Source organism: Bos taurus, chromosome 26, assembly GCF_002263795.3.
Source record: "Bos taurus isolate L1 Dominette 01449 registration number 42190680 breed Hereford chromosome 26, ARS-UCD2.0, whole genome shotgun sequence".
NCBI lineage: Eukaryota > Metazoa > Chordata > Mammalia > Artiodactyla > Bovidae > Bos > Bos taurus.
In genome coordinates, this window is record NC_037353.1 from 46,379,209 (window position 1) to 46,406,888 (window position 27,680).

Sequence of the window (27,680 nt, forward strand, 5' to 3'; positions counted from 1 at the left end):
TATGTCCCCAGATCCAGAGACCTGAAACTGCACTGAAGGCTGGACCTCTGCCTCTGTTTCTCCAGCTACAGGGTTGTGCCACTTCCAACCCCGCGGAAAGGCTAACTCACGTCTCATCACAGGCTCTGCTCCCTGCTGACCGCTCTCCATGCCTTTGCCTGCTGGTAACACAGAATCTCCACGTTTGGTGTCTCTGTTCCCCCCCAAATCCATACATTCTCCAGGGTCTCTTTCTGACCCAGGGATGGAAGCCGGGTCTCCTGCATTACAGGCAGATTCGTTACCATCTGAGCCGCCAGGGAAGCCCCTATGGGTGGCTGTAACAGAATGCAATAGACTTGCTTCCCTGGTGGCTCAGATGGTAAAGAATCTGCCTGCGATGCAGGAGACCTGGCTTCCATCCCTGGGTTGGGAAGATCCACTGGAAAAGGGCATGGCAGCCCACTCCAGTATTCTTGCCTGGAGAATCCCATGGACAGAGGAGCCTGATGGGCTACAGTCCATGGGGTCACAAAGAGTCAGACACAATTGAGCGACTGACACTACACAGCCACAGAAGAGATCAAGACAGTTCCCAGGGACACGTGCACACACACACACACACGCACATTCACACTCACATTCACACGCACACTCGCACACACACCCCTGGGCTCTGCTGCACCCTCTGCTGGTGGGGCCCTTCCTCACTCACTCTTGCCCTGTTGACCCCGCAGCCTCACGACCACTGCAGGACCAGGCCTCTGCTGCAGAACCACCCTCTCCTGGAAACCCTTCCCAAGCCCCCACCCCTCAGCTCTGTCTCCCCCTGGGGGGAAGGGGCCTTACAGAGAACAGAGTGGAACAGGAGAGGGTCTTCCGCGGACCTGTGAATGGACTTCCCTCTCCATAGCCAGCCCTTTATTTTTCACTTCCTTTCTGTTTATAGCAAGTAGGACTAGTTCTCCTTTTTACAATCAACTTACTTTTTTGGCTTTTAAGGAACGTGCAAGTCGTAGCACAGATGATGCTGGGCAAGCAGACGTCCTCCGGTTGGTAGGAGAGGAGTGGGTTCAGAAGCATGGCCTGGGCTGTTCTGTGCTCACCTGCGCTTACAAGATTCCTCAGCTGCTTCTTGGTCTGGGGTCCTCCAGCCTAGGAACTCCTGAGGGGTTGTCATCACAGTGTATCCAGGAGCTGCACACAGAGGGAGTGCTGTGCACACTTACTGCCCTGAGCTGAGCCCGGCATGCTCTGGGATCCTCTGCGGGGCCTGGGTGTGTGTCTGACTCAGGCCAGACACCACTTCCTCATCGTCCGGTCTCCTGGTGCTGAAGCTAAAGCTCCAATAATTTGGCCACATGATGCGAAGAGCCAAATTATTGGAAAAGACCCTGATGCTGGGAAAGACTGAAGGCAGGAGGAGAAGGGGATGACAGAGGATGAGATGGTTGGATGGCATCACCAACTCAATGCACATGGGTTTGAGCAAACTCTGGGAGATGGTGAAGGACAGGGAAGCCTGAGGTTCTGCACTTCTTGGAGTTTCAAGGAGTCAGATACGGCTTAGTGACTTAACAACAGGTCCTTAGGGACAGCCAGGCAGGCATGAGGCATGGGTGTATGCCTGCATCCAGGCATGGCCCTGCCTCTGGGCCCGAAAGTTAAAAGGGTGTCTTGGTGGGCATGTTTGCGAGCCCAGGCTTGCTCTCTTCCTTGAGCAGAGCTGGGGAGTGGGCCTTCCATGACGCTGAGTCACAGGAGTTCTGTGCAGGTTCAAGGAAGTGTTAACTGAAGTGGGCTCTGTCCCCAGGGTCACTTAGCTGTACCCTGGCCCGGGGCATCAGTGGATCCTCAAGCCAGGGATGCCAGCTTGAGTCACCAAGAGCCCGCCTTGTGTGTGTCTCCTGCAACACCCAGAATTGAGGCTGAGTCACCCCAGGTGCTCACTCAGTCCCTCACACTCAACAGCCATCTACCCAGCTCCAACTCCACTGATAACAGCAGCTGACAGTTATTACACCTCACCCTCCTCCAGGCCATATGTGAAGTGCTCCCACATGGCTATCTGCAACGATAGGCTGTAATTAAATGAGATAATACATGAGCTCAATAGAGGCTGCCTTTTTGTATTATTGTTGCTTTCATCTTGCTCTTGTGAGCCCTGAGTGCAGGCTCTGCAGATAAGATGCATAAAGCCTCTCTCCCAGCCGGTGGGGCAGTCACAGATGATTTAAATTAAAGGACCAGGTAAGTCAGTCCAGGTAGATGCCCTCTCAGGAGAGAGGGCTTCTGTGAGTGCTACAGAGGGAGTGGGGGGATCAACTGCTTAGGGGATGAAAAAAAAACCTCACTGGCTGACATTTGACCCAGGCTGGGATGGCATGAACCTTGAGCCAGAGGGAGCGAGGCTCACAAGTACTGGGCTAGGGTGTCTTCCGTTTAGGTGCCCTCTAGGGCATGGGTGTCCTTGGCTTTGAGAGTCCCTTAGACTGCAAGGAGATCCAACCAGGCCATCCTAAAGGAAATCAGTCCTGAATGTTAACTGGAAGGACTGATGCTGAAGCTGAAACTCCAATACTTTGGCCACCTGATGTGAAGAACTGACTCATTGGAAAAGACCCTGATGCTGGAAAAGATTGAAGGCGGGAGGAGAAGGGGACAACAGATGAGATGGTTAGATGGCATCACTGACTCGATGGACATGAGTTTGAACAAGTTCCAGGAGTTGGTGATGGACAGGGAGGCCTGGCGTGCTGCAGTGCATGGGGTCACAAAGAGTCGGACGATTGAGCCACTGAACTGAACTGAACTGAGGGCCTGGGAAAGTTGTGTAGGGCCTGGCTGGAGGCAGGCTGGAGGGGTGTGGTCCTTGAGGTTAGCAGGGCCTGTCTGTTCAGAAGCACCACGTTTGTCCTGGTCAACTGGGCATATGCCCGTGGGAGGGTGGTGAGCTGGGAGGTACGTTCTGGGTGTGGTGGCCACTCCCAGCAGGCTGCCCTGGGCTCAGAGGAGCGCCTGGCTGCCTGCCGGCCTGCACCTCTATCCAGTCATGGTGTCGGGGCACTGGGGCTTAAGGTGGCCATTGTGTTGACTGGTCGATGAGAATTACAGTTTCTATGAGGGCCTTTGTGCCACTAAGACCCAGAGACAGGGAGATCGAAGGAGCACTGGTCCCTGATAATAGAAGCCTGGAGCCTGGGCTGCAGGCCCAGTGACCTTGCCAACATGTGCGGAGTGGGCACAAGAGCATTGCCCATCCTGCCCACCCCATAGATGGGCCGTTGTCAAGACCAAATCCACGCAGGTGGCTCAGAGTCTGGATCTGACGCTGAGATGACTGGGCTCCATCTGAACGCTATTGCCTTTCTTTCTTATTTCTTGGCTGTGTGAGCTCTTCATCGTGGTGCACAGGCTTCTCTTGCTGTGGTGTACAGGCTCTAGAGTGCAAGGGCTAAGTAGTTGTGGCGTGTGGGCTTAGCTGCCCCTATGGCATGTGGGATCTTAGTTCCCTGACCAGGGATAGAACCTGTGTCCCCTTCATTACAAGGCAGATTCTTAAACACTGGATCACCCGGAAAGTCCCCTCCGCTGCTTTCCTATCTGTGAGCTCTGGGCAAGTTACAGAGAAACCTTTAGGAGCCTCAGTTTCCTCATCCGTAAATGGGCTAACCATACCTCCTAACTCCCGGGTTAGTATTATGAGGATGACAAGCTCTTAGCGCGTCGGTGGGCGTGTTCTCAGTAAATTAAGTGTAATCGTGCACCTGTTTCATTTGTGAAATTCAAAACTCTAAAGACTTCCCCAATTCACCCCTCCTTTTCCCTTAACTCACTTTCTAGATCCAGTTTCTTTTTCTCAGCCCATCGTCTCTGGGGCCTCTGGGGTGAGCGTCCTAAAGCACAGATCTGGGCCTTGCTTCCCCCTTGGCTTGGGGGTCATGGCCTTGCCCTCTGGCCCATGTCCACCCTGACCCTTCATCTCACCTCCGTGCTCCATCCAGGCATCCAGGCCCGGAGGGCTTTCCAGGCCCCGGCACCCCTCACACTGCTCCTCTTGCCTGAAGGGACACCCGTGTCTCGCCTTCTCACCTCGATGGCCACCTCTTGGTCTGCTTTCCCTGATCCCTCCAGGTGGTAGGAACGTCTCCTTCCTCTGGACGCCCCTAGGCCTCCGGAGGCAGGGTGTGGGTTTGCATGTGTATCTGGCCCTGTAGGCTTCCCAGGTGCAATGCAGAAGACATGGATTTGATCTCTGGGTCATGAAGATCCCCTGGAGCAGGAAATGGCCACCCACTCCAGTATTGTTGCCGAGAAATCCCCTGGACAGAGGAGATTGATGGGCTACAGTCCGTGGGGTCACAGAGAGTCACATGACTGAGTGACTGGGCCCCCAGAGGGCCCTGACTGGTAGCCCCGGCCTGCCTTTCGTAGGTAGGCACTCACCTGGACTCCTTGTGGTGACCAAGAAGGACCCTCTGATCAGGGGTTAGGCTGTGAGGCTCCAGAGAGGAAGTGCTGCTTCTGCGGTCTGAACTGTCAGATGGCAACAGCCAGGTCCTGGAGCTGGGCCAGACTCCCACCCTGCAGCCCACATCCTGCCCTGGGCTCTCAAAGTGGCCTTGGTGAGGATGCCAGCGGGAGCCCTGGGCAGTGGCTGTGCAGGAGACCCTGCAAGAAACCGGGGAGCAGAGGTGAATTGCTTGTTGCTCTGGAGGCTGTGAGTCTGAGACCGAGGTGTCAGCAGGCTGGCGCCTCCCTGAAGCTGCTCTCTGTGGCCATTTGCAGGCGGTGTCCCCATACGGCCTTTCTTTCCATTCTGCGCCCCTGATGCCTCTTTCTCTCCCTTTTCCACTTTAATATAAAGTTCTTTATTTGGCTGTGCCAGGGCTTCACTGTGGTTTGCGGGATCTTTAGTTGCAGCATGCAGACTTTTACTTGCGGGATGTGGGATCTAGCTTCCTGACCAGGGATGGAACCTGGGCTCCTTGCATGGGGAGTGTGAGGTCTTAGTCACTGGACCACTGGGGAAGACCCCCTGAGGTCGCTTTGTGCGTCTGAATTTTTTCCTTTTACAAGGACACCAGTCAGATTGAGCGGGGTCCGTCCTAATGGCCTCAATTTAACTTGATCATCTCTTGAAAGGCCCTATTTCCAATTATAGTCACATTCTGAGGTACTGGGTATTGGGGATTCAACACAAGAATTTAGGGGGACAAACTTCAGTGCATAACCATGGGTCCCCAAAGGACAGCCAGAATGGCACTGCCCAAAGATGGAGGGGTGGGGGAAGGGCAGATACTCACCATGATTCCTGACTGCCTCTTCACCCGGGCCCCCGCTGAAAGCTGTGAGCACTCTGAGAGCCAGAGACCGGAAGTTGCTCCTCTAAATAAGTTTAAAAGGAAGACGCTGGAAGAATCCCAGAATTTCCTGAAGAGAATAAGGTACTTTAGAGGTTCCTGTTGTTGGTCAGTTGCTAAGGTGTGTTCGACTCTTTGCAGCCCCGTGGACTGCAGTATGCCGGACTTCCCTGTCCTCCACTGTCTCCCAGAGTTTGCTTAAGTTCATGTCCATTGAGTTGGTGATACTTTCTAAGCGTCTCATCCTCTGCTGCTAATCCCACCATGACAATAACACTGCTCCCATTTACGAGTACTGGCTCCGACTTCATGGTCCCCCTTCTTTCCTCACCATTTTTATGTTCTCCACTACACTTCTGAGCACTTGGAGCATGTTGACAACCCTGTTTTAAGGTCTTTGTCTGCTGTTAACAATGACATCATTGCTGTCATTTCTGTTTGTTTCTACTGATGGTTTTGTTTCCCTGGTTACAGGTCATGTTTTCCTGTATCTTTGCCTGTCTGGTCATTTTTGGTTGGATGCCAGACATTGTGAACTTTATATCGTTGGGTGCTGGATTTTATTGTATTCTTTTAAACAGCACTGGATTTTGTATGGTATTCTGTTATGTTACTTGAGCTCAGTTTCACTCATCTAAGCTTGCTTTTTGGCTTTATACTTTACTAGAGCAGCCTTTGGTCTAGGTCTAATGTAGTCCCACTATGAAGGTGAGATCCTTAGGAGGTCTCTACTTGTTCCACTGTATATTATGAGGTCTGTCCACTGAGGGTGAAGGTAACACCAACTCCCCTGTGAGCTCTGGGAATTATTTGGGGCCTGCTTCTTCCTGTGTTCTTTCCACAAACAGATTCATAGGGTTTCAATCCTCATGTGCGTAGTACTCAGAGACTCAGTGGAGCCCATCTGCAGATCTCTGGAATTTTCTCAGTGTGGACAGCTCCCTTCTCCTGGACCCCATGACCTGCAAGTCCTAGCAGCCTTGGCATCTCTGAACTCTAACATCTATTTTCAGTGAGTGAGACCCCAGGCTTAATTTAGTTCTCCTTCCTGTGCTGCAGCCCAGAAACTGCCTCCAGGAAGCCAGCTGGGTTCCATAGGACGCACCTCATTCATTTCTCTTCTTCAGGGTCACAGCCCTGCAGTGCCTCGTGTCTGGAAACCATCACTTTATCTGGATCCCCTCCCAGTGGAAGCTCTGCACCATTATTAAATCTTCCAGATGCTCTAGAAGTCTGGCTACTTTTAAAATGAGGAAACTTGAAACACTCAGGTAACTTTCCCAGAGTCAGACAGCTGCCAAGATGTTGGTCATGTGTCTGCCTGACTCTGTGAACACTACCCTGTGCCGACTGGACCCTGAGAGAGTCCAGCCTCCAAGAGCAAGAACTCGACTGTCTCAGGCCTTGCCACCTGCACCCAAGGCTCCCTCTGTTTCAGGATGCTCCCCCTCCTGAAGAGATATCTGCAGAGACATCACTTTGTCAAAGCTATGGGTTTTCCTGTAGTCATGTACTGCTGTGAGAGTTGGACCATAAAGAAGGCTGAGCACCGAAAAATTGATGCTTTCAAACTGTGGTGCTGGAGAAGACCCTTGAGAGTCCCTGGGACTGCAAGGAGATCCAACCAGTCCATCCTAAAGGAAATTAGTCCTGAATATTCATTGGAAGGACTGACGATGAAGGTGAAGCTCCAATACTTTGGCCACTTGATGCAAAGAATTGACTCAAAAGACCCTGATGCTGGGAAAAATTGAAGGCCAGAGGAGAAGGGGGTGACAGAGGATGAGATGACTGAATGGCATCATCAACTCAATGGACATGAATTTGAGCAAACTTCAGGAGACAGTGAAGGACAGAGAAGCCTGGCATGCTGCAGTCCATGGGGTCACAAAGAGTCGGACGCGACCGAGTGACTGCACAACGACAACCCCTTTCTGCAGGCATCCCGGCCCGCAGTCCCAGAGCTCATTTCTGTGTGTGCTCAGCGTGGGGAGGACTGCTTGTTCTGCATTTATATTCACAGGCACATCTGCCCACCAGGCACACGGGCTCTGCAGGCAGCATCCTCTACCGAACAACCTATTTGCTCTACGGGGCTGGTTGAAGTTTAACATCAAGGGTCTGCCTTAATGATCTTCATGGAGAATGCTGAGCAGGGCACCTGAAATGTACAGCAGAACCCAGGTGACTGCAGCGAGGCTGGTCCAGGAAACTGTTTCATAAGCTGCTTATCACATCTCAAGCCGTTCCCTTCCCCTGCTTTAACTTTACTTATTAAGAAATTTCAAACATAAAGATGAAACATGCATAAACCTATCACCTAGACTGAATAATTTTGCTTCATCTTTTTTTTTTTTTTTTGCTGCAGTATTTTAAAGTAAATGACATACTTCCAAACACTGCAGCATGCATCTCTAAAACATAAGGAGTTTTCCCAAAAAATGTATTTATTTTTGGCTGGGCTGTGTCTTCACTGCTGCCCGTGGGCTTTCTCTAGTTGTGGTGAGCAGGGGCTACTCTTTGTTGCGTTGTGGTGGCTTCTCTTATTGCGGAGCTCGGGCTCCAGGGCTCAGCAGCTTCAGGTCACAGGCTCTAGAGCTCAGGCTCTGTAGTTGTAGCGTGTGGCCTTAGCTGCCCTGAGGCAACCGTGATCTTCCGGACCAGGTATTAAACCCACGTCCCGTGCGTTGACAGGCAAATTCTTAACCACTGAACCACTAGGGAAGTCCTAAGGATTTCTTTTGATATATTATCTATAATATATTATTATATAATAATGTAACAATAACTGTCATTAATAGTTATATTAATAATAATAACCATTATTACACTTGGCAAAATAAATAATTTAAAAATATTATGTACTATTGGTTCACAGTTAAAATTGTCTCTTGTCCTTAACAACTTTCAGAGTTGGTTTGCTAAGAGCAGTATCAGTATCCAGTCAAGAAGCGCATTTCTTATATTTGTTAAATTTTTTTAAACTTAGAAGAGTTCTTTCTCATTTTTTTTTTTCAATTATACTGACTTATTGGACTTCTCTGGTGGCTCAGACGGTAAAGAATCTGCCCATAACTGTAGGAAACCCAGGTTCAATCCCTGGGTAGGGAAGATCCTCTGGAGAAAAGAATGGCAATCCACTCCAGGATTCTTGCCTGGAGAATCCCATGGATGGACAGTGGAGTCTGGCGGGCTACAGTCCACGGGGTCACAAAGAGTTAGACATGACTGAGTGACTAACACTTTCACTTTCATTGACACCAGACCACTGTCCTATAAGAGCCTTCCTTCTATCTTCATGTAACTATACAGGTTTTCCTCAACTTATAACAAGGTTACACCCTAATACATCCACTGTAAGTTGAAAATATCATTAAGTTGAAGATATATTTAACACACTAATCTACCAAACATCATCACTTAGCCAAGTCTATGTGAAACACACTTAGAATATTAAAAAAAAAAAAGAAAAATCCTTGGCCCGACCACAAGGCATATGGGGTCTTAGTTCTGCGGCCAGGGGTTGAACGTGTGTCCCCTGCATTGGAATCATGGAATCTTAACCACTGCACCACCAGGGAAGTGTCCCCTGACTTTCCTTTCCTTAACAGAGCACTTAAGTTAGCCTATATATAGTGGGGCAAAACAAAGCCTGTTTTATAAGAAGGTGTTGAATATTTTGTGTAATTCACTGGACACTGTACTGAAGTAAAGAGCAGAATGGTTGGTTGTCTGGACACAGAATGATTGTATGTATATTGGTCATTTCCTCTCCTGACTGAAGGCTGACTGGGAGCTGTGGCTCCCACCTGCTGCCCAGTGTCAGGAGATAGAACTGTATTATTAGCCCAGGAACAGATTCAATTCAGTTCAGTCGCTCAGGCGTGTCCGACTCTTTGCGACCCCATGGACTGCAGCATGCCAGGCTTCCCTGTCCATCACCAACTCCCGGAGCTTACTCAATCTCATGTCCATCAAGTTGGTGATGCCATCCAACCATCTCATCCTCTGTCATCCCCTTCTCTTCCCACCTTCGATTTTCCCAACATCAGGGTTTTTTCAAATGAGTCAGTTCTTTGCATCAAGTGACCAAAGTATTGGAAAAGATTGAAAATTCAGAATTCAAGCTAAGGTTTGTACCGAATGCACAGCACTTTCGTACCATTCTTAAGTTGAAAGACCTTAAGTCCCACCATTCTAAACAAGGGGTTCTCAAGGGTTCTTGTGGGGTCATTTAACTTTTTCCTCAGTCTTCTCTTTTTCCTGTAGCCTGGAATTTAGATATGAAGTCTTGAGTATACTTTTTTTTTTTTTTTTTTTGCGGGGAGAGGGGGATTATACCTTTTCATTCTGTGTGGCATTAGGTGCTGTGACCACATGCTGGGTCATGTAATACAATGCTAACATCTGCTACTGGATCAAAGCGGCGGCAAGTACATGCCTCACTGCACACCGCATTCTTAGCTTTTCAGGTGGTGAGTAGACTGTGATGAAGCCCCTTGATGAAGTGCATGAAATCCTCACATCTCTGTCTCACTCTCCTCTGTTCCTGCCCCATTCACTGTGCCTTCTGCCACCTCCACCAGGCAAGATTTTGCTGAATTGGTCTCCTAGGTTTGCATTTGTGAATGTGGAAAACTTTTTCCAACGAAACAAATTAATTTTAATTTTCAAAATCTAAATAACGTGTAATGCAAAGTCGATTATGCTTTTTCACGGCCCCCTCTTAGGATTCTGCCTTATCTTGGGAGGGTCCCCTAGTCTGAACTGATCCTCAGGCCTGGCCCCTGCCGGGAACCGCAGTGCTGTTGGGCGGGTCATACCTGCAAGCCAGCAGAGACCCGATTGCTGTGCGAAGCCCGGGAGGGATGGCTGAGATCAGGGGCCCACCCATGGCGACTCAGGAGTTAAAAACACCAACTCACTAAAACCCCCAGGGCTCGTGGAGTTGGAGACGATGCCAACCTAGAGCTCATGCAACCACAGGGCAAGGAGCCAGGCCTGGACTCAGTTTCCAGCCTCTAGATGGGACCACTGCTGGAGTCAGCCAGGGAATGCAGACAAACCTCTCAGAGCCACATGGATGGTGGCCAAGCTTGGGTACATATCGAAGTAACGGGATCAAAACCTCATTGTCTCCAACATGTGGTCTGTGGTTCATCTGGAGTTTTAAAATTCTGTTTCAGAAATTTCTTTATTTTTAAAAATTATTTGACTGTGCCAAGTATTAGTGGCAGCACGCAGAATCTTTAGTTGCAGCCTCAGGACCTTCAGTCGTGGCGTGTGGGATCGAGTTCCCTGACCGGGGATTGAACCTGGGCCCTCTGCATTGAGAGGGAGGAGGCTTAGCCACTGAACTACCAAGGCAGTTCCAAGAAATTTACTTTTATCACAGTCTTACAAAAATATGCAAGTCCCATAACATATATATGTATTTTTTTTTCAGTGTGTCTCTTGTATCAGAGTGAAAGTGGAAACTTATAGTAAGTGTGAAGCATGACGTTATTAGGCAAAATCCCTGGGGGCAGCATCAGATAAGAAAACCAAGTATAACTAGAGGATGTCTCACCTGTGCAGCTGTATCTTCTCCTTTGATCCTTAGAAGAGGCTGGCATCATTGCCCGTAGCTTATACACAGAGCTATCAGAACCCTAAGGTTTAGGAGCAGAACAGGCTAGAAACGGAGAGAGAAGGTCACACAGCTGGCAAAGGAAGGCCAGGACTCCGAGGTGCATATGGCTCTCAAGCTCCTCATCTTTCACTACAATATGCCATATGCCTCCATGTGTAGCCACACAAGCGAAACCAAAACATTGGACACAAGAGAGATCAGTATCATTAAAATGTTTCCCAGGTTTTCATTGCAGAATTCCACATTCCTGATAAGACCAACAAGGCCCTTCTACTGCAAGCTCATTCCGTGGCCTTTCCCCTGGTTTCCTGTGCTTCAGGGAAGATTGAAGTCCCCTGAAGCATCTGTGCTCCTTCCCACCCCAGTGCCTTCCCACATGTGGCTCCCCCTGCTAGTCTCTGTTTTTCCTTAAAGTCTGGGCAGCTTCTGTTTTCCCAGAAAGCCTGTTCTGACCTAGAGTAGGTCAGGCCATCATGTCACTGGTCTCAGAGTGTCCTGCTTCTCCTGGATAGCACCTTCACACCTTCAGGGGTCAGGGTGACCAGGCCATGGGTTCAGGGCCTGAGCTCCTGAGGTTTCTAATTTCCACAGGAGGTTTTAAGTGCCCGCATGTGGCTGCGTGTGATTGGAGCCCAGTCCGTTCCGTCTGTGGGACTCAGGTTCTTTATCAGTAAAACAGGACCTGTGACTTTCTATGAATCTGTGGTTTTTTCTGTGAACTCTCAAGTCATATGTTACCCTCTGCGTACAGGAGGTTACCTCTCAGGCACCCAAACGGATAAGCTCTTAAGGAATCCTCAGGCGTTTAATCAGTATTCTGGGTGGAATGCTGAGATTTCCTTGTCTCAAAGTAGCCCGGAAGGCAGGTGGCAGGCCTTCTCTACATCAGGATGGTGGCCTTCCGGGTCTTCCCCAGGCCCTCCCAGCCCGTTCCCTGATCTCCCCCACCCAGCACTGTCCCTACCCCATGGAGCCTTCCAATCTTTTTACCGTCCTTCCTCCAATCCTTGAAGGCTGGGACTCCCCTGGGGGTCTAGTGGCTAAGACTCGGAGCTCCCCATGCAGGGGGCTGGGGTTCAATCCCTGGTCAGGGGACTAGATCCCACATGTCACAATTAAGACCTGGGGCAGCCAGAAAAAAAAAAAGAAAAAATTCTTGAAAACTCCCCAGCCTACTGCCATTGTCAGTGGTTCTTGGGGGTATGAGTTTATTCCATGACACCAAGTGTATTCCATCCTGAGGCTGTCTCCTTCCTCCTTTTGTTGGTTTTGATGTTTCTATTCTTTTCTGAAATTATGGTAAAAATAAATTTGTGTGTGTTAACTTGAAGAAAATCTGAAGCCCCCCCCAATCTTTTCCTGGTGCGGTAAACACAAGAGCCTGAGGACGCTTAGCACAGTGGATACCAAGTTCCTAAGAGGCCAGTGTGTCTGCTCCAGGCCGGGACTGGGGTTTCCTTTCCAGGCTAGCACCCTCTCTCCAGTTCCCGTCTCCCCCTCTTCACAGACCTCCTGTCCTACTCAGCTTGCAGAGGCTTCTGGGACCAAAGGAGGCTGAGGTCTCTGGGTCAATGCACTCACTCCACAGTCCAGCAAGAGGTCACCTTCCCGCAACGCCCCCTAACCGGCCCCCCCCCCCCCCCACCCCCGCCCCACCCCAGGCCAGCACTGCGCTGGCTCTTCCCACTCTCCTTGGGTGTCTCCACCCAAGCACTAGGAGCCAACCTATGTCTTGTTATTCTACCCATCACCTCCCCCTCCCTAACTTGGCTAGTTGGTGCTCAGCGCACTGGGCGCTGGGTAGGTGCTCAGTTAACTTTTGCCAAACGAATGAATGAATGAACCACGCGCTCCGGGGAAGGCTTCCTCCCAGGGATCCTGCTGGTTTGCTCAGCTCCAGGCCTGTCCCTCAAACCAGGGGTGGGGGATGGGGGGGAACCTCACATCACTGGGAGTCGGTCTGATGTAGAAGTTTCACGAATTGCCAAGACTCCCCCTGCCCGCTTCCCGGCCAGGGGGCACCCCCTTTCTGGGTGTATGAGATCCAGCCCTCGGGAGGGCACCCCGACTCGCAGAAGTCCCGCACATCAGGAGGAGACGACAGCCCCTGCGGGGGGCGCTCCTTTGGGGGTGGGGGTCGTGGGCGCGGAGCGCGGGGCAGGGCCGCCGAGGGCCGAGGCCGCGCGCGCGGCTCCCCGCCCGCCGCCTCCCGCCGCCTCCCGCCGCCGGCCCGCCTCCCGCTGGCGCTCCCGGCCTTTCCCATCCGGCCCGCGACGCCCCGCCCGCCCCGTCCCACATGACACCGCCTCCGCCGCAAACTTTTTCCACCCCATCCTGCCGCGGCCCGAGAGGGATGGAAAATGGCGGCCTAGGCGCGGAGTTTCCTGGCGCAGCGGCGGCGGCCTGGGCGCGGGGGGCGCGGGCGGCAGCATGACGCGCTGGGTGCCCACCAAGCGCGAGGAGAAATACGGCGTGGGTGAGCACCTCCGCGCGCCGCGCGCGGGGCTCCGGGCCGCCGGGGGCGCACCCGGGAGCCTGTTGCAGGCGGCCCGGGCGGGGACGCGGAGTGACCGCGGCGCCCGGAGCCCCGCGTCCCCAGCCCTCCCCCTCTGCCCGGGGGGTCCGATCGCGCTCCCGTCGGCGGGCATTGCCCACTCGGCGCCCGGGGCGCACGCCGTCCCCGAGCTCGCTCCGGAGCCCGCGCGAGCCGGGCCAGGGACACGCGGGTGTGTTTGGGTGTGTGTTTGGGGGGGTACACGGCGGGTTGTGTCACGTCCCGAGGGTGTCCCCTCCGACACCCAGCTCTCGGGACGGGCACCGCGGCGGCCGAACCCTCCAGCCTCTCGGGGCTTGCCCCCGGACTCCCCGATCCCAGCTGGGCCGGGCCCGGCCGGGAGGCCCCCGGGGGCATTGTTCAGCCGCGCCTTTTTTTTTTTTTTGCTTTTCGGGTGAAGTTGTGCTCAGCGTCTGGGGCTCCCGGGTGGACCGTTTCGAGTTGCAGCGATCAAGGAGAGGAGAACTGTGCTCTCCTCCGGGGGGACTGGGCGGAAGGAGGTGGCCCGTGCAACCGGGGGCGGCCCATCGCACGACCCGGCAGCTTGGTGGTCCTGCCCTGGACGGCGCGGGACCCTGGGGCCGGCAGCCGAGCGCGTCCCCGGAGCGGAGTTGGGAAGGGCAGGACGGGTTTTGGCTCCGTGGCTCTTTGTCGTTTGCGGAGGGGAGTGAGGGGAGTCCGGTTGCAAGTTTACATTTCTGCCCAAGTACACATACATTCCAGAGACACTTTCCTTAAGGGCCAAACAAACGGCCCCCTTGGGCCCTGTGCGCCCTGCAGCCCTTCTGGCGGGGCCTGGCCTGCCGGGGCCTGTGGGTTCCTGTCTTCTCTTGACTTACCCACCCAAGGCTTCTGTCTGGGTGGGCGGCTGGTCCCCCAGCTCCACAGCTTCCCAGTTGGTTTTCAGTCTCTTTCCTCCTGCTCCAGGGTCCAAAGCGGAGACCATCTCCTCAGAGGCCAGGCTGGACTCTGCCTGACCTGGGCCTCCTCCGAAGGCAGGGGATACCTCCCTGGGGTTCCTGGTCCCTCCCCTGTCTTGCCTTTGGGGCTCTGAACCTTTGCAGTGTGGTCACCCAGAGTGTCTTCCCACTCCCGCTGCTGGTCTGGTTCAGGCCGCCTGCTACTGCAAAGCCTCCTGGGTGCTGCTCGTCCCCAGGGCACTCTCTTTTTTTTCTGTGATGCCAGTGGCTTATCTGCGAGATGCCAGAGATGCAGAGTGGGCACTGGGACGGTCCTAGGTCCCCTCTGGGCCTGTGCTGTCTTAGTGCAGGAGCGGCCCTGTTTCAGGACCGCAGTGGCTGAATTCCCTCCCCACCGCCTTTTAGAGACTCAGGCATCTGAGACTCAGGCTTGTTTACAAATGTCAATAGCCCAACAGAGCTGGGCTTTCCGATGGCAGCTCTGTTTCTAAACTTCTAAGTGGCATCCTGTGTGCATTCAGATGGTTTCAGACCCATAGAAATAACCCCATCCATCTGCATTGGATGAGGGAGGTTTGGGGAAGTGGAGTTTCCTGCTGGGGTAACTGCAACCTGGGGGTGGGGGGGGTCTGGGCTGTGGGGAGCCTGTTGGGATGCTGTGTTTAGGCTGAGGGCTGAGGGCGACCCTCGGGGAACTTGCACTGAGAGGTGAAGGAGGAGCTGGAGCTCTGGGGAGAGGCAGGCAGAGGGCAGGAGACCACCATCCTGCTTGGGACTTGGCCCCTCGTCCTGTGTGCTGGGGTCTACTCACTGTCCCCCCCGTTTCACAGAGGCCGAGGACAGACGAATGCCATTGAAACCCTGGTGGTGGCTCTAGAGCTCATTAATGGTCAACTCCCCCAGCCCCCCACCAGGTGATGGGGAAGGGGCTTCTCTTTAGGATACTATATATATATTTTTTTACACTTTGTATTTTATATTGGAGTCTAGCTGATTAACAATATTGTGATACTTCAGGTCTACAGCAAGGTGACTCAGCCGTACAGATACATGTGTCCATTCTCCCTCTGTATCCATTCTCCCCCAAACTCGCCTCCCATCCAAAGCTGCCACAAAGGTTGAGCAGAGTTCCCTGTGTTAAACAGTAGGACCCTGTTGGTTATCCATTTTAAATATAGTCAGGTGTACACGTTGATCCTGGGACACCGTATTTTAAGACACCTTGATCCTCTTGGTTCCTGGGGTGACCTGGATGGTGTCAGTGATCACCCTGTAGGTGTAGATGGTTGAATAGTGGCTTGTGTCTCAAGACCGAGGGGAACATTCACGAGCAGGGTCTGCCCACTGGGGAGGCGGCTCTGGGCGTGACCGTGGCTGTGTCCTTTCTGCAGTAAGGCAGACGCCTTCTGGAAGCTTTTGTGGCTCAGTGGTAAAGAACCTGCCTGCCAATGCAGGAGATGCAAGAGACTCGGGTTTGATCTCTGGGTTGGGAAGATTCCCTGGAGGAGGGCATGGCAATCCACTCCAGTATTCTTGCCTGAGAAGTCCCATGGACAGAAGAGCCTGCTGGGCAACAGTCCATGGGGTCGCAAAGGGTCATACACGACTGAAGTGACTTAGCATGCATGCATGGCAGTGCCTTCTGATATCACACCTTGGGCTCATACTTTGGTTTGAAGAAAACTCCCAAGGTGAAGAGTTTCAAAGAAGAGAAGTTTCCTGGATGGTTTTGGAGGCAGTTCTGGGAAGGATGTGAGTGGCAGTCAGGCAGTCAGGGGACCCAGAGGGGGCTGTTCTACTTAGTGTCACCAGGAGAAGATGACAAGACAACCCATCTCTGAGCAGCAGAAGGAGCTTTAAATACATCCTGTCAAGGAGGGCGGGCAGGCTTAGAACTCCTGATTTGGGGCAGGAGGAAGCCAAGGGTGCTTGAACCAGGTGCCCCTCCTGTCTGGCAGTTGCCTGGGGAGGGGTCCCCTGGTTCTCAGGGCCTGGGCTGGCTGGGAAGATGGAAGTGCTGTATGTAGGAATCCATTTCCCCAAGCTAACTGGCTCTTTCTGCCTAAGGGAAAACTCCTAGAGAGCCCTTTCACCAACCACAAAACTTTTTTGGCTGGAGTCTCATAAGGAGATTGTGTCTCCCTAGATGGGCTCTGGTGGGTCTGTGGGCGAGCCATGCTTGCAGCGACTTGGGCTGTGAATAGATCACGAGGGGAGAGAAAATGGTAAAACTCTTATCTCATTTGCAAACATGAATCACAGCTCATTGTCTGCAAGTACTTAGGTTCTGTTAGAAGCATTGTTTGTAAGTAAGACACTTCAGTTATTTATTTGTTCTGTAAAGTCGGGAAAGGAGTAAACAGCTGATCTCGTGCTTCCTCAGCAAAGGCAGGAAATCCCGGCACCCCCGGGGATTCATGGGGTTGGGGCAGGGCGGGGGCGGTGGTGATGGTCACCTGTGCAATTGACCAGCCTGTTCCTGTCTCCCCTTGGGTGTGAGTTTGGTGGGTCAGTGTTTACAGACTGGCTTATTAACACAAGGCATGAACTTTGACCTAACTCAGTCACACTCAGGGGTTGGGCCAGCTGAACTTTTCCATCACCCCCGACTAAGTTGAGTCATAACGTCCCAATACCTGTAAAATTGTGTTCATGTGGATACAGTTGCTAAGATTAGGTGAAAAGATGCAGTGTTCTAATTCTCAGCCTGATGGTGTTTGCCTTATAAGAATTCACTTAAGTCATATATTTGATCTGGGAAGTTTTCTGAGGATGGTGGGCTCATATCTCCTTGACGGTGTGGGAGACAGAATATTCCCCGCCATGCCCCCCAACCCCTGCCAAATATCCACTCCCTAATCCCCAAGACTTATGAATATGATGTGTGGCATGACAGAAGGGACTTGGCAGGTGTGGTTACGGTTACGAACCTTGAAATGGGTTGATTAGTCCTAAGTTACTCACCTGGAGCTGAAGCCCCAATACTTTGGCCGCCTGATGTGAAGAGCCGACTCGCTGGAAAAGACCCTGATGCTGGGAAAGATGGAGGGCAGGAGGAGAAGGGAACGACAGAGGATGAGATGGTTGGATGGCATCAGCAACTCAATGGGCATGGGTTTGAGCAAGCTCCAGGAATTGGTGATAGACAGGGAAGCCTAGTGTGCTGTTGTCTGTGGGGTCACAAAGAGTCGGACACGACTGAGTGACTGAACGGCAGCAGACACTGGGTCCCCTGAGCAGAGGACTTTCTCTGACTGCTCGCAGTAGAGAGGTGCGGTAGAAGTGGACTCAGGCTCCGAGGCTGGGGAGGGCTCCACGCCCCCTTGCTGGCCCGGAGATGTAGGAGCCCACTTGCTAGGACCCCAGGGAGCTCAGGGTGGCCCAGCTGACAGCCAGCAAGGAAACGGGGACCTCGGTCCTGCAGCCACAGCTGGATTCTGCCAGCGCCCCCAGTAAGCCCGGAAACAGATTCATTCCAGAGCCTCCCGTGAGAGCCCAGCTGGCCAGCACCTTGGCTCTGAGACCCAGGAACACTGGGCGTCTGACTTGGAGCACAGTGAGATAATAAACGTGGGTGGTTTTCAATTGCCAAGGGCGTGGTGATGGGTTATGGCAGCAGTCGGGCGGGAATGGAGGTGGTGTGGTGAGCAGCCTGGGCGAGACTGGGTTCTCTTTCCAGCCTTGGCTTTGCCAGGAGGCAGGTTGACCTCCACATGTCCTTCGCTCTTCACTCCAGGCCAAACTCAAACAGGGAATGTGGGTATTGGCACCGAGACATCTTTGACTCCTGGGTCTTAGTCATCATGTGGCCCTTGAGCAAATGACTCCTGCTTCCTTAGCCTCAGTTTCCTCATCTGGAAAGGGGACTCAAGCCTGCCTTCCGCAGAGACCAGTGGGGATTCATTGAGATAGTGTCCTCAGAGCACAAAGTGCTGAGGTCAGCATTTGAGATAAGCCAGGCAGTCCGTGCAGCAACGCTTTTAGTAATTTTTTTAATTTAATGAATTGCAGTTTAGAAATGTGGTGACAAGCGATTTCCTCTTTGGATTCGACAGTCACCGTGGCTGAAGGAAGGCTCTTCTTCCAAAGTTAATTTTCTACCGGGGAGTGTGACATTTGCTTGATAATAGAGATTATGACGTGTGTATTCAGATTAGCTCTGAGCAATGGTAATTGCTAGGAATATGGTAGTATTCCAATAAGTTTGGGAGTGTGGAGCTGCAGAGAGATCCTTCATGTTGCCTGGAATAGCAAGCAAGCTGCTACTTTGGGGGATGAAAAATTACATTTCATCGTAAGTAAATAGAAATGCAGACATTTTCATTCACTGCAGTTGCAGAAAAACAAAACTTAAGAGTGTATTATATTTCTGCAAATCTGATTTTACTTGGGAAACATTATACACATTTTAAATGTATTGTTGTGCCAGGGTCGGCCCAGAATAGCGGAGTGTTATCAGGATTGCCTGAGGGTGTGTGAATTGTTCTTTCGCTTGTGTTCTTGTGACCTCTGAGGATGCAGGTAGAGAAATAGTCAGTGGTGAGTCCTGAGCTGGGTGCAGCCCAGAAGCCAAGTGCCTGTGCCCGAGGGCCCCTGTGACCTCTCTCTGTCTCTGTCTCTCTCTCTTCTCTCTTTTCTCCCCCCTTCCTTCTTTCCTTTCTCCCCTCCTTCCTCTCTCTTCGTTAGACTTTGGATTTCCATATAATTACACACAGCAGTTGTAAGAAGTCATACAGAGACCCCACGTACACATCGCCGGTTTTCCCCGAGGTTCTATCTTGTAAAACTCCAACAGTGTCCGAACCTGGATGTAGACGTTGAAGATACAGAGCGTCTCCATCCCCCGCAGGACCCCTCCCGTGGTCCATTTGTTGCCGCACCCCCCTCCCGTTTCCCTGCCCCATAATCCTTGGCAACCACTAATCTGACCTCTATTTCTGCAATTTTGTAATTTCACGAATGTTCCGTGAATGGCATCTTGAGTATGTAAGCTTTCTGGATTGCCTTTTTCCCTCAGCATAATTCTCCAGAGTCATCAGGTTGCTGTGTGTATCAGCGATTTGTTCCTTTTCTTTGCTGAGTAGTGTCCCGTGATGTTGGACGTGCCACAGATGGTTTAACTGTTCATTCGTTGAAGGATGTCTGGTTTTGGCTATTGTGAGTAAAGCTGCTGTGAACACTCATGCACAGGTTTTGTGTGTGTGTGTGTGAACGGAAATCTCCATCTTCTGGGATAAATGCCTAGGAGTGCAGTTGTGTTTTGTTTGTTTTTAATTAAAAAAATTTTTTTGGCCACATTGTGCAGTATGTGGGATCTTAGTTCCCAGACCAGATATTGAACCTATGCCCCCTGCATTGGGAACACAGAGTCTTTAAGTACCTGACTGCCAGGGAAGTCCCAGGAGTGCAATTATTGAACTGTGTGGTGGTTTGGCTTTTTAAGACACTATTAATACCAGACTTTTCCCCAGTGGCTTGGCCGTTTTACATTCCCACCAGCTGTGTGTATACGTGCCTGTTTGTGCATGTGCATGGGTGTGTGCTTGTGTGTGATGTGAAGGTGTGTGTACATGCGTGTCTGCATGTGTGTGTGTGTGAAGGTGTGATGTGCGTGCGTGTGTACTTGAAGGTATGTGTGTGCATGCATGTGTGCACGTGTGTGCATGTGTATGTGAACGTGTGCAGGTGCGTGCGTATGTGCATGTGCATGCGTGTGTGTGTGAGATCCAGTCTCTCCGCATCCTTACTGACACGTGTTTCTGTTTTCCCCAGTCTGAGCGGTGTGTCGTTGGGGTTGGAATTTGCGTTTCCCTCACTGCAGTGCACCTTGACGGAGATCTTGGTGTAATTTGGGAGACGAGCCGGGCTGGGTGCTGGGTGGAGGCGGGGGGCTGCTGATGGATTTGGTGAGATAGTTGGGTCTGCTCAGGGAAGGGCCAGAAGTCCAGCTTGCAGGGAAGATTCTGGAGGGGAGGCTGGAGACAGTCTGGCGGTGTGGAGGTACACAGTGCTGCACACCGCTGGCCAACGGCTCACCCAGACGCTCACTTTTCAGACTCTCTGTGTCCTGGGGTCGTCCTCAGAGAGGAACGTGGTGAAGAGGGGGTGCCATTTCACACAAGGGACTCGCACATCCACGGAGTTGGGTATCTGTGTGCTAGAACCAGTCCCCTGTGGATACAGGGCAGGGGGTGACTGTGGGTTTGCTGCCTTCCGATGCACACACTTAGGTGGCTTAAACAGCAGGAATTTCTTACCTCCTGGTTCTGGAGGCCGGGGTCCAGGACCCGGGTGTCGAAGGGGCTGGTTCCTGCTGGGACTTCTCGTCCGTTTGCAGATCTTGCTGTGTCCTCCCATGGTCCCCCCTTGTGTGTGTCTCTGTCCTAATCTCTTCTTGTAAAGACCCCCCTCATGGATGAGAATCCACCCTGATGACTTTGTTTTGCCCTCATCACTTATTTAAAGACCTTGTCTCCATATCCTGCCACATTCTGAGATACTGGGGTTTGAGCTTCAACCTTTGAGTTTTGGGGGACACAGCCCCTGACAGTGTGATTATCACGACATTAAGGCTTTTCCTCTTACGTTTCACTCTGCCTTTGCGGGGGTCACCATCTGGGTGACTTTTTCTGTAAGGGTGTGGGTCCCCAGTGCTGGGTGGACCCCAGGGAGGTGAGAGGTGGGAGGTGGGCGCTCGTGGTGGAAGCTCCCCCCGCTTTGGTCACAAGGCTCACAGAATCTAGTTCAGGACTCTAGTTAGTTTCTGTGTTAGATGTGGAAAGTCCTTGTTATCCAGTTATGGACAGGACTTTAAGGTCTGGTCATTTGGGACCTGAAAGGAAGCTGTGCAGTTTTGAAGTGTGGTGTCACAGCCTGGCGGGGTGTAGATGGATGACTCATCGAGCGTCACCCACCTGTGCTCACCTGGCTGAGTCTCAGGAGACTGTGACATCCCCCTTAGGTTTGTTTGTAGTCTCTTACCAACTGTGTTTTTGTGGCTCGAATAGAGTGGCCAGACCATGCTGGATCCGGAATCCCAGTTCTCCCGTGATGGCGAGGAGGCCCTGGGTACCCAAGTTGCTCATTCACGTTGGCCCAGCAGACAATCCCAGGGGCTGCTCTTCACTCTGTGGACCAGGAGGCTGGCTCTGCCAACAGTCACCGCAGGCCCAGTGTGCAGTGGCCCCGGGGTGCTCGTGCGGCGCTTTGATCTCGGTAGCTAACGGGCCAGGGCAGGGTGTTGCTGGTGGCAGTCGTCTGGATGATTGAGTGTAAGCTCTGTGTTAGCTCAAGACTGCAGTCATCCGCCTACCTGCATGCTGGTGGGCTGCTGCGAGTACATACACAGAGGCGCTTTCTGCCTTCAAAAGGCAGATGGTTTCACCCCAGACAGATGCCTATCAGCTTGTTAAATTTTCATCTGGGTGCCTTAAGGAGAAAAAGATGTTTTCTTTTAGCATGCGGTGTGTGCCAAGAGATCACAGGTTTGGGGTAGGAGAGATTCCTCTTTGAATCTCAGCTCCACCTCCTCCTAGCCAAGTGACTTGGCTGAATTGTTGCCTTAAGCTTTCTCTTTTGTAAAAACTGGTGATCACGCCAGCCTCTTTGGGCAGTTCTGGGGATAAAGAGATAGCCCACTTCCAACCTGGCCCCTGGGCTGTGCTTGGCCAAGGTTAGTTCCTTTTGTTATTGATTGTGAGAAGCCTTAGGCTGCTCTAGTGAGTTCGGGCTCTGCCCGGCTCCCCAGTCTGACTGGGGGACCAAAGCAACATTGACCCCGTTGCTTTTCATCTCCTGCTGGTTGGGAGCTGTGGGTGGAGGATGGGGAGAGATGTTTCATGGCCTCCCTAAAACTTTAATGTTCACACTGAGGTCAGACCAGCAGCCTGAGTTCCTACGGATTCCCAGGGCAGATCCCTGAAGCTTCCAGGGATACATCTCTCATCAAAAATGTTGCTCTGTCTTTTTTCCTGGCCCATTTGCTGTGCACAGTTGTTCCTGCCTGTCCTCGGGAGTGTGATACAAAGTTTATGTGCCTTCTGGAGTGATTTTGTTTAACTTAACGTGGATACGTTAAGTACACTTTTAGGTACACGTGTAACTGTTGTGATTTCTGTTCTGAATTAGGGTTGGCTAGTTGCTGTAACTGGAGAAGGCAATGGCACCGCACTCTAGTACTCTTGCCTGGAAAATCCCATGGACGGAGGAGCCTGGTGGGCTGCAGTCCATGGGGTCGCTAGGAGTCGGACACGACTGAGCGACTTCACTTTGACTTTTCACTTTCATGCATTGGAGGAGGAAATGTGTTCTTGCCTGGAGAATCCCATGGACAGAGGAGCCTGGTGGGCTGCTGTCTATGGGGTCGCACAGAGTCGGACACGACTGAAGCAACTTAGCAGCAGCAGCAGCAGCAGCAGTTGCTGTAACAAACAGCCCCAGCGTTTTGCTGGCTTCATACCATGAAAGTTCGTTTTTTCTTCACGTCACAGCCCAAGTGGGGGTGGGGAGGGGACCCAGGGGCTCTGTTCTGTCTACTCGTTCAGGGACTAAGGGTTTTTCTATCCTGTGGCTCTGCCGTCTGCAGCATCTTGCCTTTTTAACTTGTGGATGGGGGAAGACAGAGATGCAGGACAGTTCACAGGAGATTCTTCCTGGCCAGGACTGGTACCCACACTTCTGCGCTCATTCTTGTGTTCAGAGCTCCATCCCTGGCCAGCACGTGGGACTCAGAGATAGAGTCCTGCTGTGTGCCCCAAAGGAGGAAGATGAGGTGGGTCTCCTCCACCTATTCCTATAAATACTCATTTTCCATTGATCAGCATGAACTGTGGTGGACTGGTTAGAAATACGGGCATTGAACACCGGATTGTAAGATCTCACACCTTTTAGTCCCTGACAGTCCGGTGGCAGAACAGATGGCCAGACCCCTGCAAAGATGCGAAGGGATGTAAACGGGGGCAGCTGCTGCCTTTTTCTTTGATGTTTGTTCCACTACTTAAGTCCTATAGCATTTCAGGATGTTCTTTGTGTACTTAACCCAGAAGGGTCCTGGGGCAGGGGGAGTGGGCCCGAGAGCATAAAGAAGGCTGCCTTCTAAACTGGTCATCTTCATATTTGTTGGCAGTTCCCATTCTCACCACCCTAAAATGTACTTAGCACCTCCAGACCCCATTCCCACCCCTGAAGTCTGTTGAAGTCTTCTGGCTTCAGAAGATGTTTACTAAAGCCTGCTGAGAACCGCGTCTGCCTCAGTGTTAGCGTTTGTTTCCTTATAAGAATGGAATCATTTCTCTTTTTTGTAAATTGAAGTACTGTTGATTTACAACGTTGTGTTAGTTTCAGGTGTACAGCAAAGTACAGCTTCAGTTTCATAGCTGTATACTGTGTGTGTCCATATATATACGTATATTCTTTTCTGGATTCTTTTCCGTTATAGTTTATTGTCAGATGTTGCGTATAGTTCTCTGTGCTATACAGTAGGTCCTTGTTGTGTGTCTGATTTATATAGAGTAGTTTGCCTCTGCTAATCCCAGACTCCTAATTTATCCACCCCTCCTTCCCCTTTGGTGGCTCAGTGGTAAAGAATCTACTTACCAGTGCAGGAGTTGAGGGTTCGATTCCTGGTCCGGGAAGATCCCTTGGAGGAAGAAATGGCACCCCACTCCAGGATTCTTGCCTGGAAAATCCCATGGACAGAGGAGCCTGGCGGACCGCAGTCCATGGGGTCACAAAGAGTGCGGCCTGACTTAGCAGCTGAACAACACGGCCTCCCCTTTGGTGACCGCACACTTGTTTCTGTGTCTGTGATTCTGTTTCTGTTTTGCAAATAAGTTCATTTGTAGCGTTTTTTAGGATTCCACATGTGAGTGGTAACACGTACTTGCCTTTCTCTTTCTACTTAACTCATGTAGTGTGACAGTCTCTAGGTCCATGTGTTACTGCTCAGTGCAGTCGCTCAGTCGCGGCTGACTCTCCATGACCCCATGGACTGCTTCCTTGTCCATCACCAACTCCCGGAGCTTACTCAGACTCATGTCCACCGAGTCAGTGATGCCATCCAACCATCTCATCCTCTGTCGTCCCCTTCTCCTCCTGCCCTCCATCTTTCCCAGCATTAGGGTCTTTTCCAGAGTCAGTTCTTCTCATCAGGTGGCCAAAGTATTGCAGCTTCGGTGTCAGCATCAGTCCTTCCAATGAATATTCAGGACTGATTGCCTTTAGGATGGACTGGTTGGCTCTCCTTGCAGTCCAAGGGACTCTCAAGAGTCTCCTCCAACACCACAGTTCAAAAGCATCAATTCTCCAGTGCTCAGCCTTCCTCATGGTCCAACTCTCACATCCATACATGACCACAGGGAAAACCATAGCTTTGACTAGATGGACCTTTGTTGGCAAAGTAATGTCTCTGCTTTTTAATATGCTGCTTAGGTTGGTCATAGCTTTTTTTCCAAGGAGCAAACATCTTTTGATTTCATGGCTGCAGTCACCATCTGCAGTGATTCTGGAGCCCAAGAAGATAAAATCCGTCACTGTTTCCATTTTTCCCCATCTGTTTGCCATGAAGTGATGGCACCAGATGCCATGATCTTCATTTTTTAAATGTTACTGCAGGTGGCATTATTTCATTCCTTCTTTCTTTTAATGGCTGAGTGGCATTTCACTGTATTTGTATATATTCACACCACCCTTTCTTTATCCTTTTATCTGTCGATGGACGTTGAAGTTGTTTCCCTATCTTGAGGTTTCCCTATCTTGAGGTTCCCTATTTTGAGGTTGTTTCCCTATCTTGGCTGTTGTGAAGACTACTGCAGTGAACGAGTCTTCATTTTCTGAAGTAGCGTTTGTCTTTATGACTCAGTGGGTGCTGAAAAGGGCTGGACGGGCGGATTGGTCAGAACTGCAGTAACTTAAAGTGGCATGAGGGGGCTGGATGGTGTGGGATATTAGAGAACCCTGGACCAGGAGTCTGAAGGTCTGGGATCCAGGTCTGGGCCCAATGCCTCGTGCAGCCTTTTCCACCTCCCCGACCTCAGACCCTGCACCTGGGCACTGGCAGAGTCCCAGAGCCTGTGCTCACCTCTCAGCCGCCCTGGAGGAGCCCAGATCACGTGTACAGAAGAGCCTGCCCCAGGAAGAAGCGTCACTCGGGCTCGCTCGCCGTGTTCCATTCACTTATTATAGAGAACATGGGCAGCATCTGGTGATGGTTTTCATCTGTCTTTAACTGAAAGAGGACCGTGTGAGCTTTTACTTTTCATCAAGTTTTGTAACTTTTATTTTATGTGCGACAGGTTGTCTGATAATTGATTAGCCTTCTGGGCAGCTGAGCATTCTGAATGATCTGCTTAGCTGGGCAGCTGAACCCGTGTGTAGGGCTGAGCAGTGATGTAGTCACGGAGTAAGTGTGTCCCCGCTTCAGGGGTGAACGCGGCCGTCGCCAGCCCCAGGGAGATTAGCCAGAGAAGAAAATGGTACAGCTCCTCCCTCCCTCCCTCTCTTCCTTCCTTCTTGTTTACTTGCCAGCTTTGTTCTTAGACATTGAGGATCCAGAGTTACCCTGTGTCTCATCTCCGCTGGATTCTTGCCTTTGAGTGACTTACCCACAACTCTGCGGTCTTTGGGGCTTTGGGGATTGCAAGGATGTGGATCTGTTTGATTTTTTTTTAATTTCATGCCTAAACTAACTCATTCAGTTTGTCTTAGACTGTGTCCTCTGAGCCCTGAGCTGTGTCCAGCCCAGCTCTTGGGATCTCTGATCGGATTTCTGAGACCGAGGTGGCTGCCGCCTGCGTGGAAAGGGCATCCTTTAAGACACCCTCCCCAGCCTTTTTGGCCTCATTTCCTGACGCACTTCTGTCCTGCTGGCTGCCTGGCTGGCCCTGGAGCACCGTCTGCAATCTCCTGCCTTAGTTCCATAGGGTCTCCCTGTCCTGGCATTGCCTCCTGATCCCTTCTGTCCCTCTGTCCCCATGGTTCCCAACCTGGGGCTGGGGGGACAGGGATGTGTGAGGGCTGAGGCCCCAGTGAGAATGGTGCTCAGCCGCAAGGGCCCAGGAGTCTTGAGGGATGAGGAGGGGGGCAGCAGGGGGAGAGCCTGGGCAGGGGGCAAGAAGGCCCCGGGGTCAGGGAGTCAGGATGGAAGAGACCAGAGGCCTCCCTCCCCCAAGCTCACAGCACTCTCAGTTCAGTTCAGTCGTTCAGTTGTGTCCAACTCTCTGTGACCCCATGAACTGCAGCAGGCCAAGCCTCCCTGTCCATCACCAACTCCTGGAGTTTACTCATGTCCCTTGAGTCGGTGATGCCATCCAACACTGGTTTCCCTCTTAATTTCATCAGCCTGAGTCCCATACAGCAGATTCTGGGCTGGTGGACCAGGAGTCCTAGTCCTTGCTGCCTGGTTAGGGACTCGGAGCAGCTGCCCTGAATGTGGGGGAGGGGACTAGCCCGAAGCCCACAGCCTTGTCCTTGAAGTGTTCAGTGATAGCGAAAGTCACTCAGTCGTGTCTGATGCTTTGCGACCCCATGGACTATACAGTCCATGGAATGCTCCATGCCAGAATACTGGAGTGGGTAGCCTTTCCCTTCTCCAGGCGATCTTCCCAACCCAGGGATTGAACCCAGGTCTCCTGCCTTGCAGGCAGATTCTTTACCAGCTGAGCCGCCAGGGAAGCCCGAGAATACTGGAGTGGGTAGCCTATCCCTTCTCCAGTGGATCTTCCCAACCCAGGAATCGAACCAGAGTTTCCTGCATTGCAGGTGGATCCTTTACCAGCTGAGCTATCAGGGAAGCCTCAAGTATTCAGTGACATCACTGCAAAGAAGGTCCATCTAGGGGAGGCGGCCCCATCCCAGCCAGGATGTGGCGCTGGCTTGCGATGCATTGGGGACTCCGTAGCCCCTCCATGCGTTTGTCCTTCCTTGTCAACTGTGGATGACAGTTTCTGCCTCCCAGAGTTGCTCAAGGCTTAAATGGGTGAGTTCATGCCAAGTGGGTTTCTGTGATCTGTGTACTAGTGACTTTCTGGGTTGGCTGTATTTTGGTCCTGTGCATTGTGGGGTAGTTAGCAGCACCCTTGGCTTCTACTCACTTGATCCCACTAAGAATTCCCTTCCTTCAGTGGTGACAACCCAAGATAGATCCAGACATTGCCACGTGTCCCCCTGGGGGCCGGATGGCTCCCACCGGCGTCAACGGAGCGCTGGGAGTCACCCCAACTGCTACCTAGCACTCT

At 51.9% G+C, this 27,680-nt stretch overlaps 1 protein-coding gene across 2 annotated transcripts in view; it reads left to right on the top strand.

The window, feature by feature from the left end:
- Nucleotides 1-12,996: 12,996 nt before the first annotated feature.
- DOCK1 (dedicator of cytokinesis 1) overlaps nucleotides 12,997-27,680 on the top strand; it is a 556,534-nt gene continuing 541,850 nt past the window's right edge. For both annotated transcript variants that reach the window (XM_005225872.5, XM_002698580.6), the window contains exon 1: nucleotides 12,997-13,450. In XM_005225872.5, coding sequence (XP_005225929.2) covers nucleotides 13,012-13,450 — 439 coding nt within the window. In that variant the 5' untranslated portion in view covers nucleotides 12,997-13,011. The remainder of the gene's footprint in view (nucleotides 13,451-27,680) is intronic.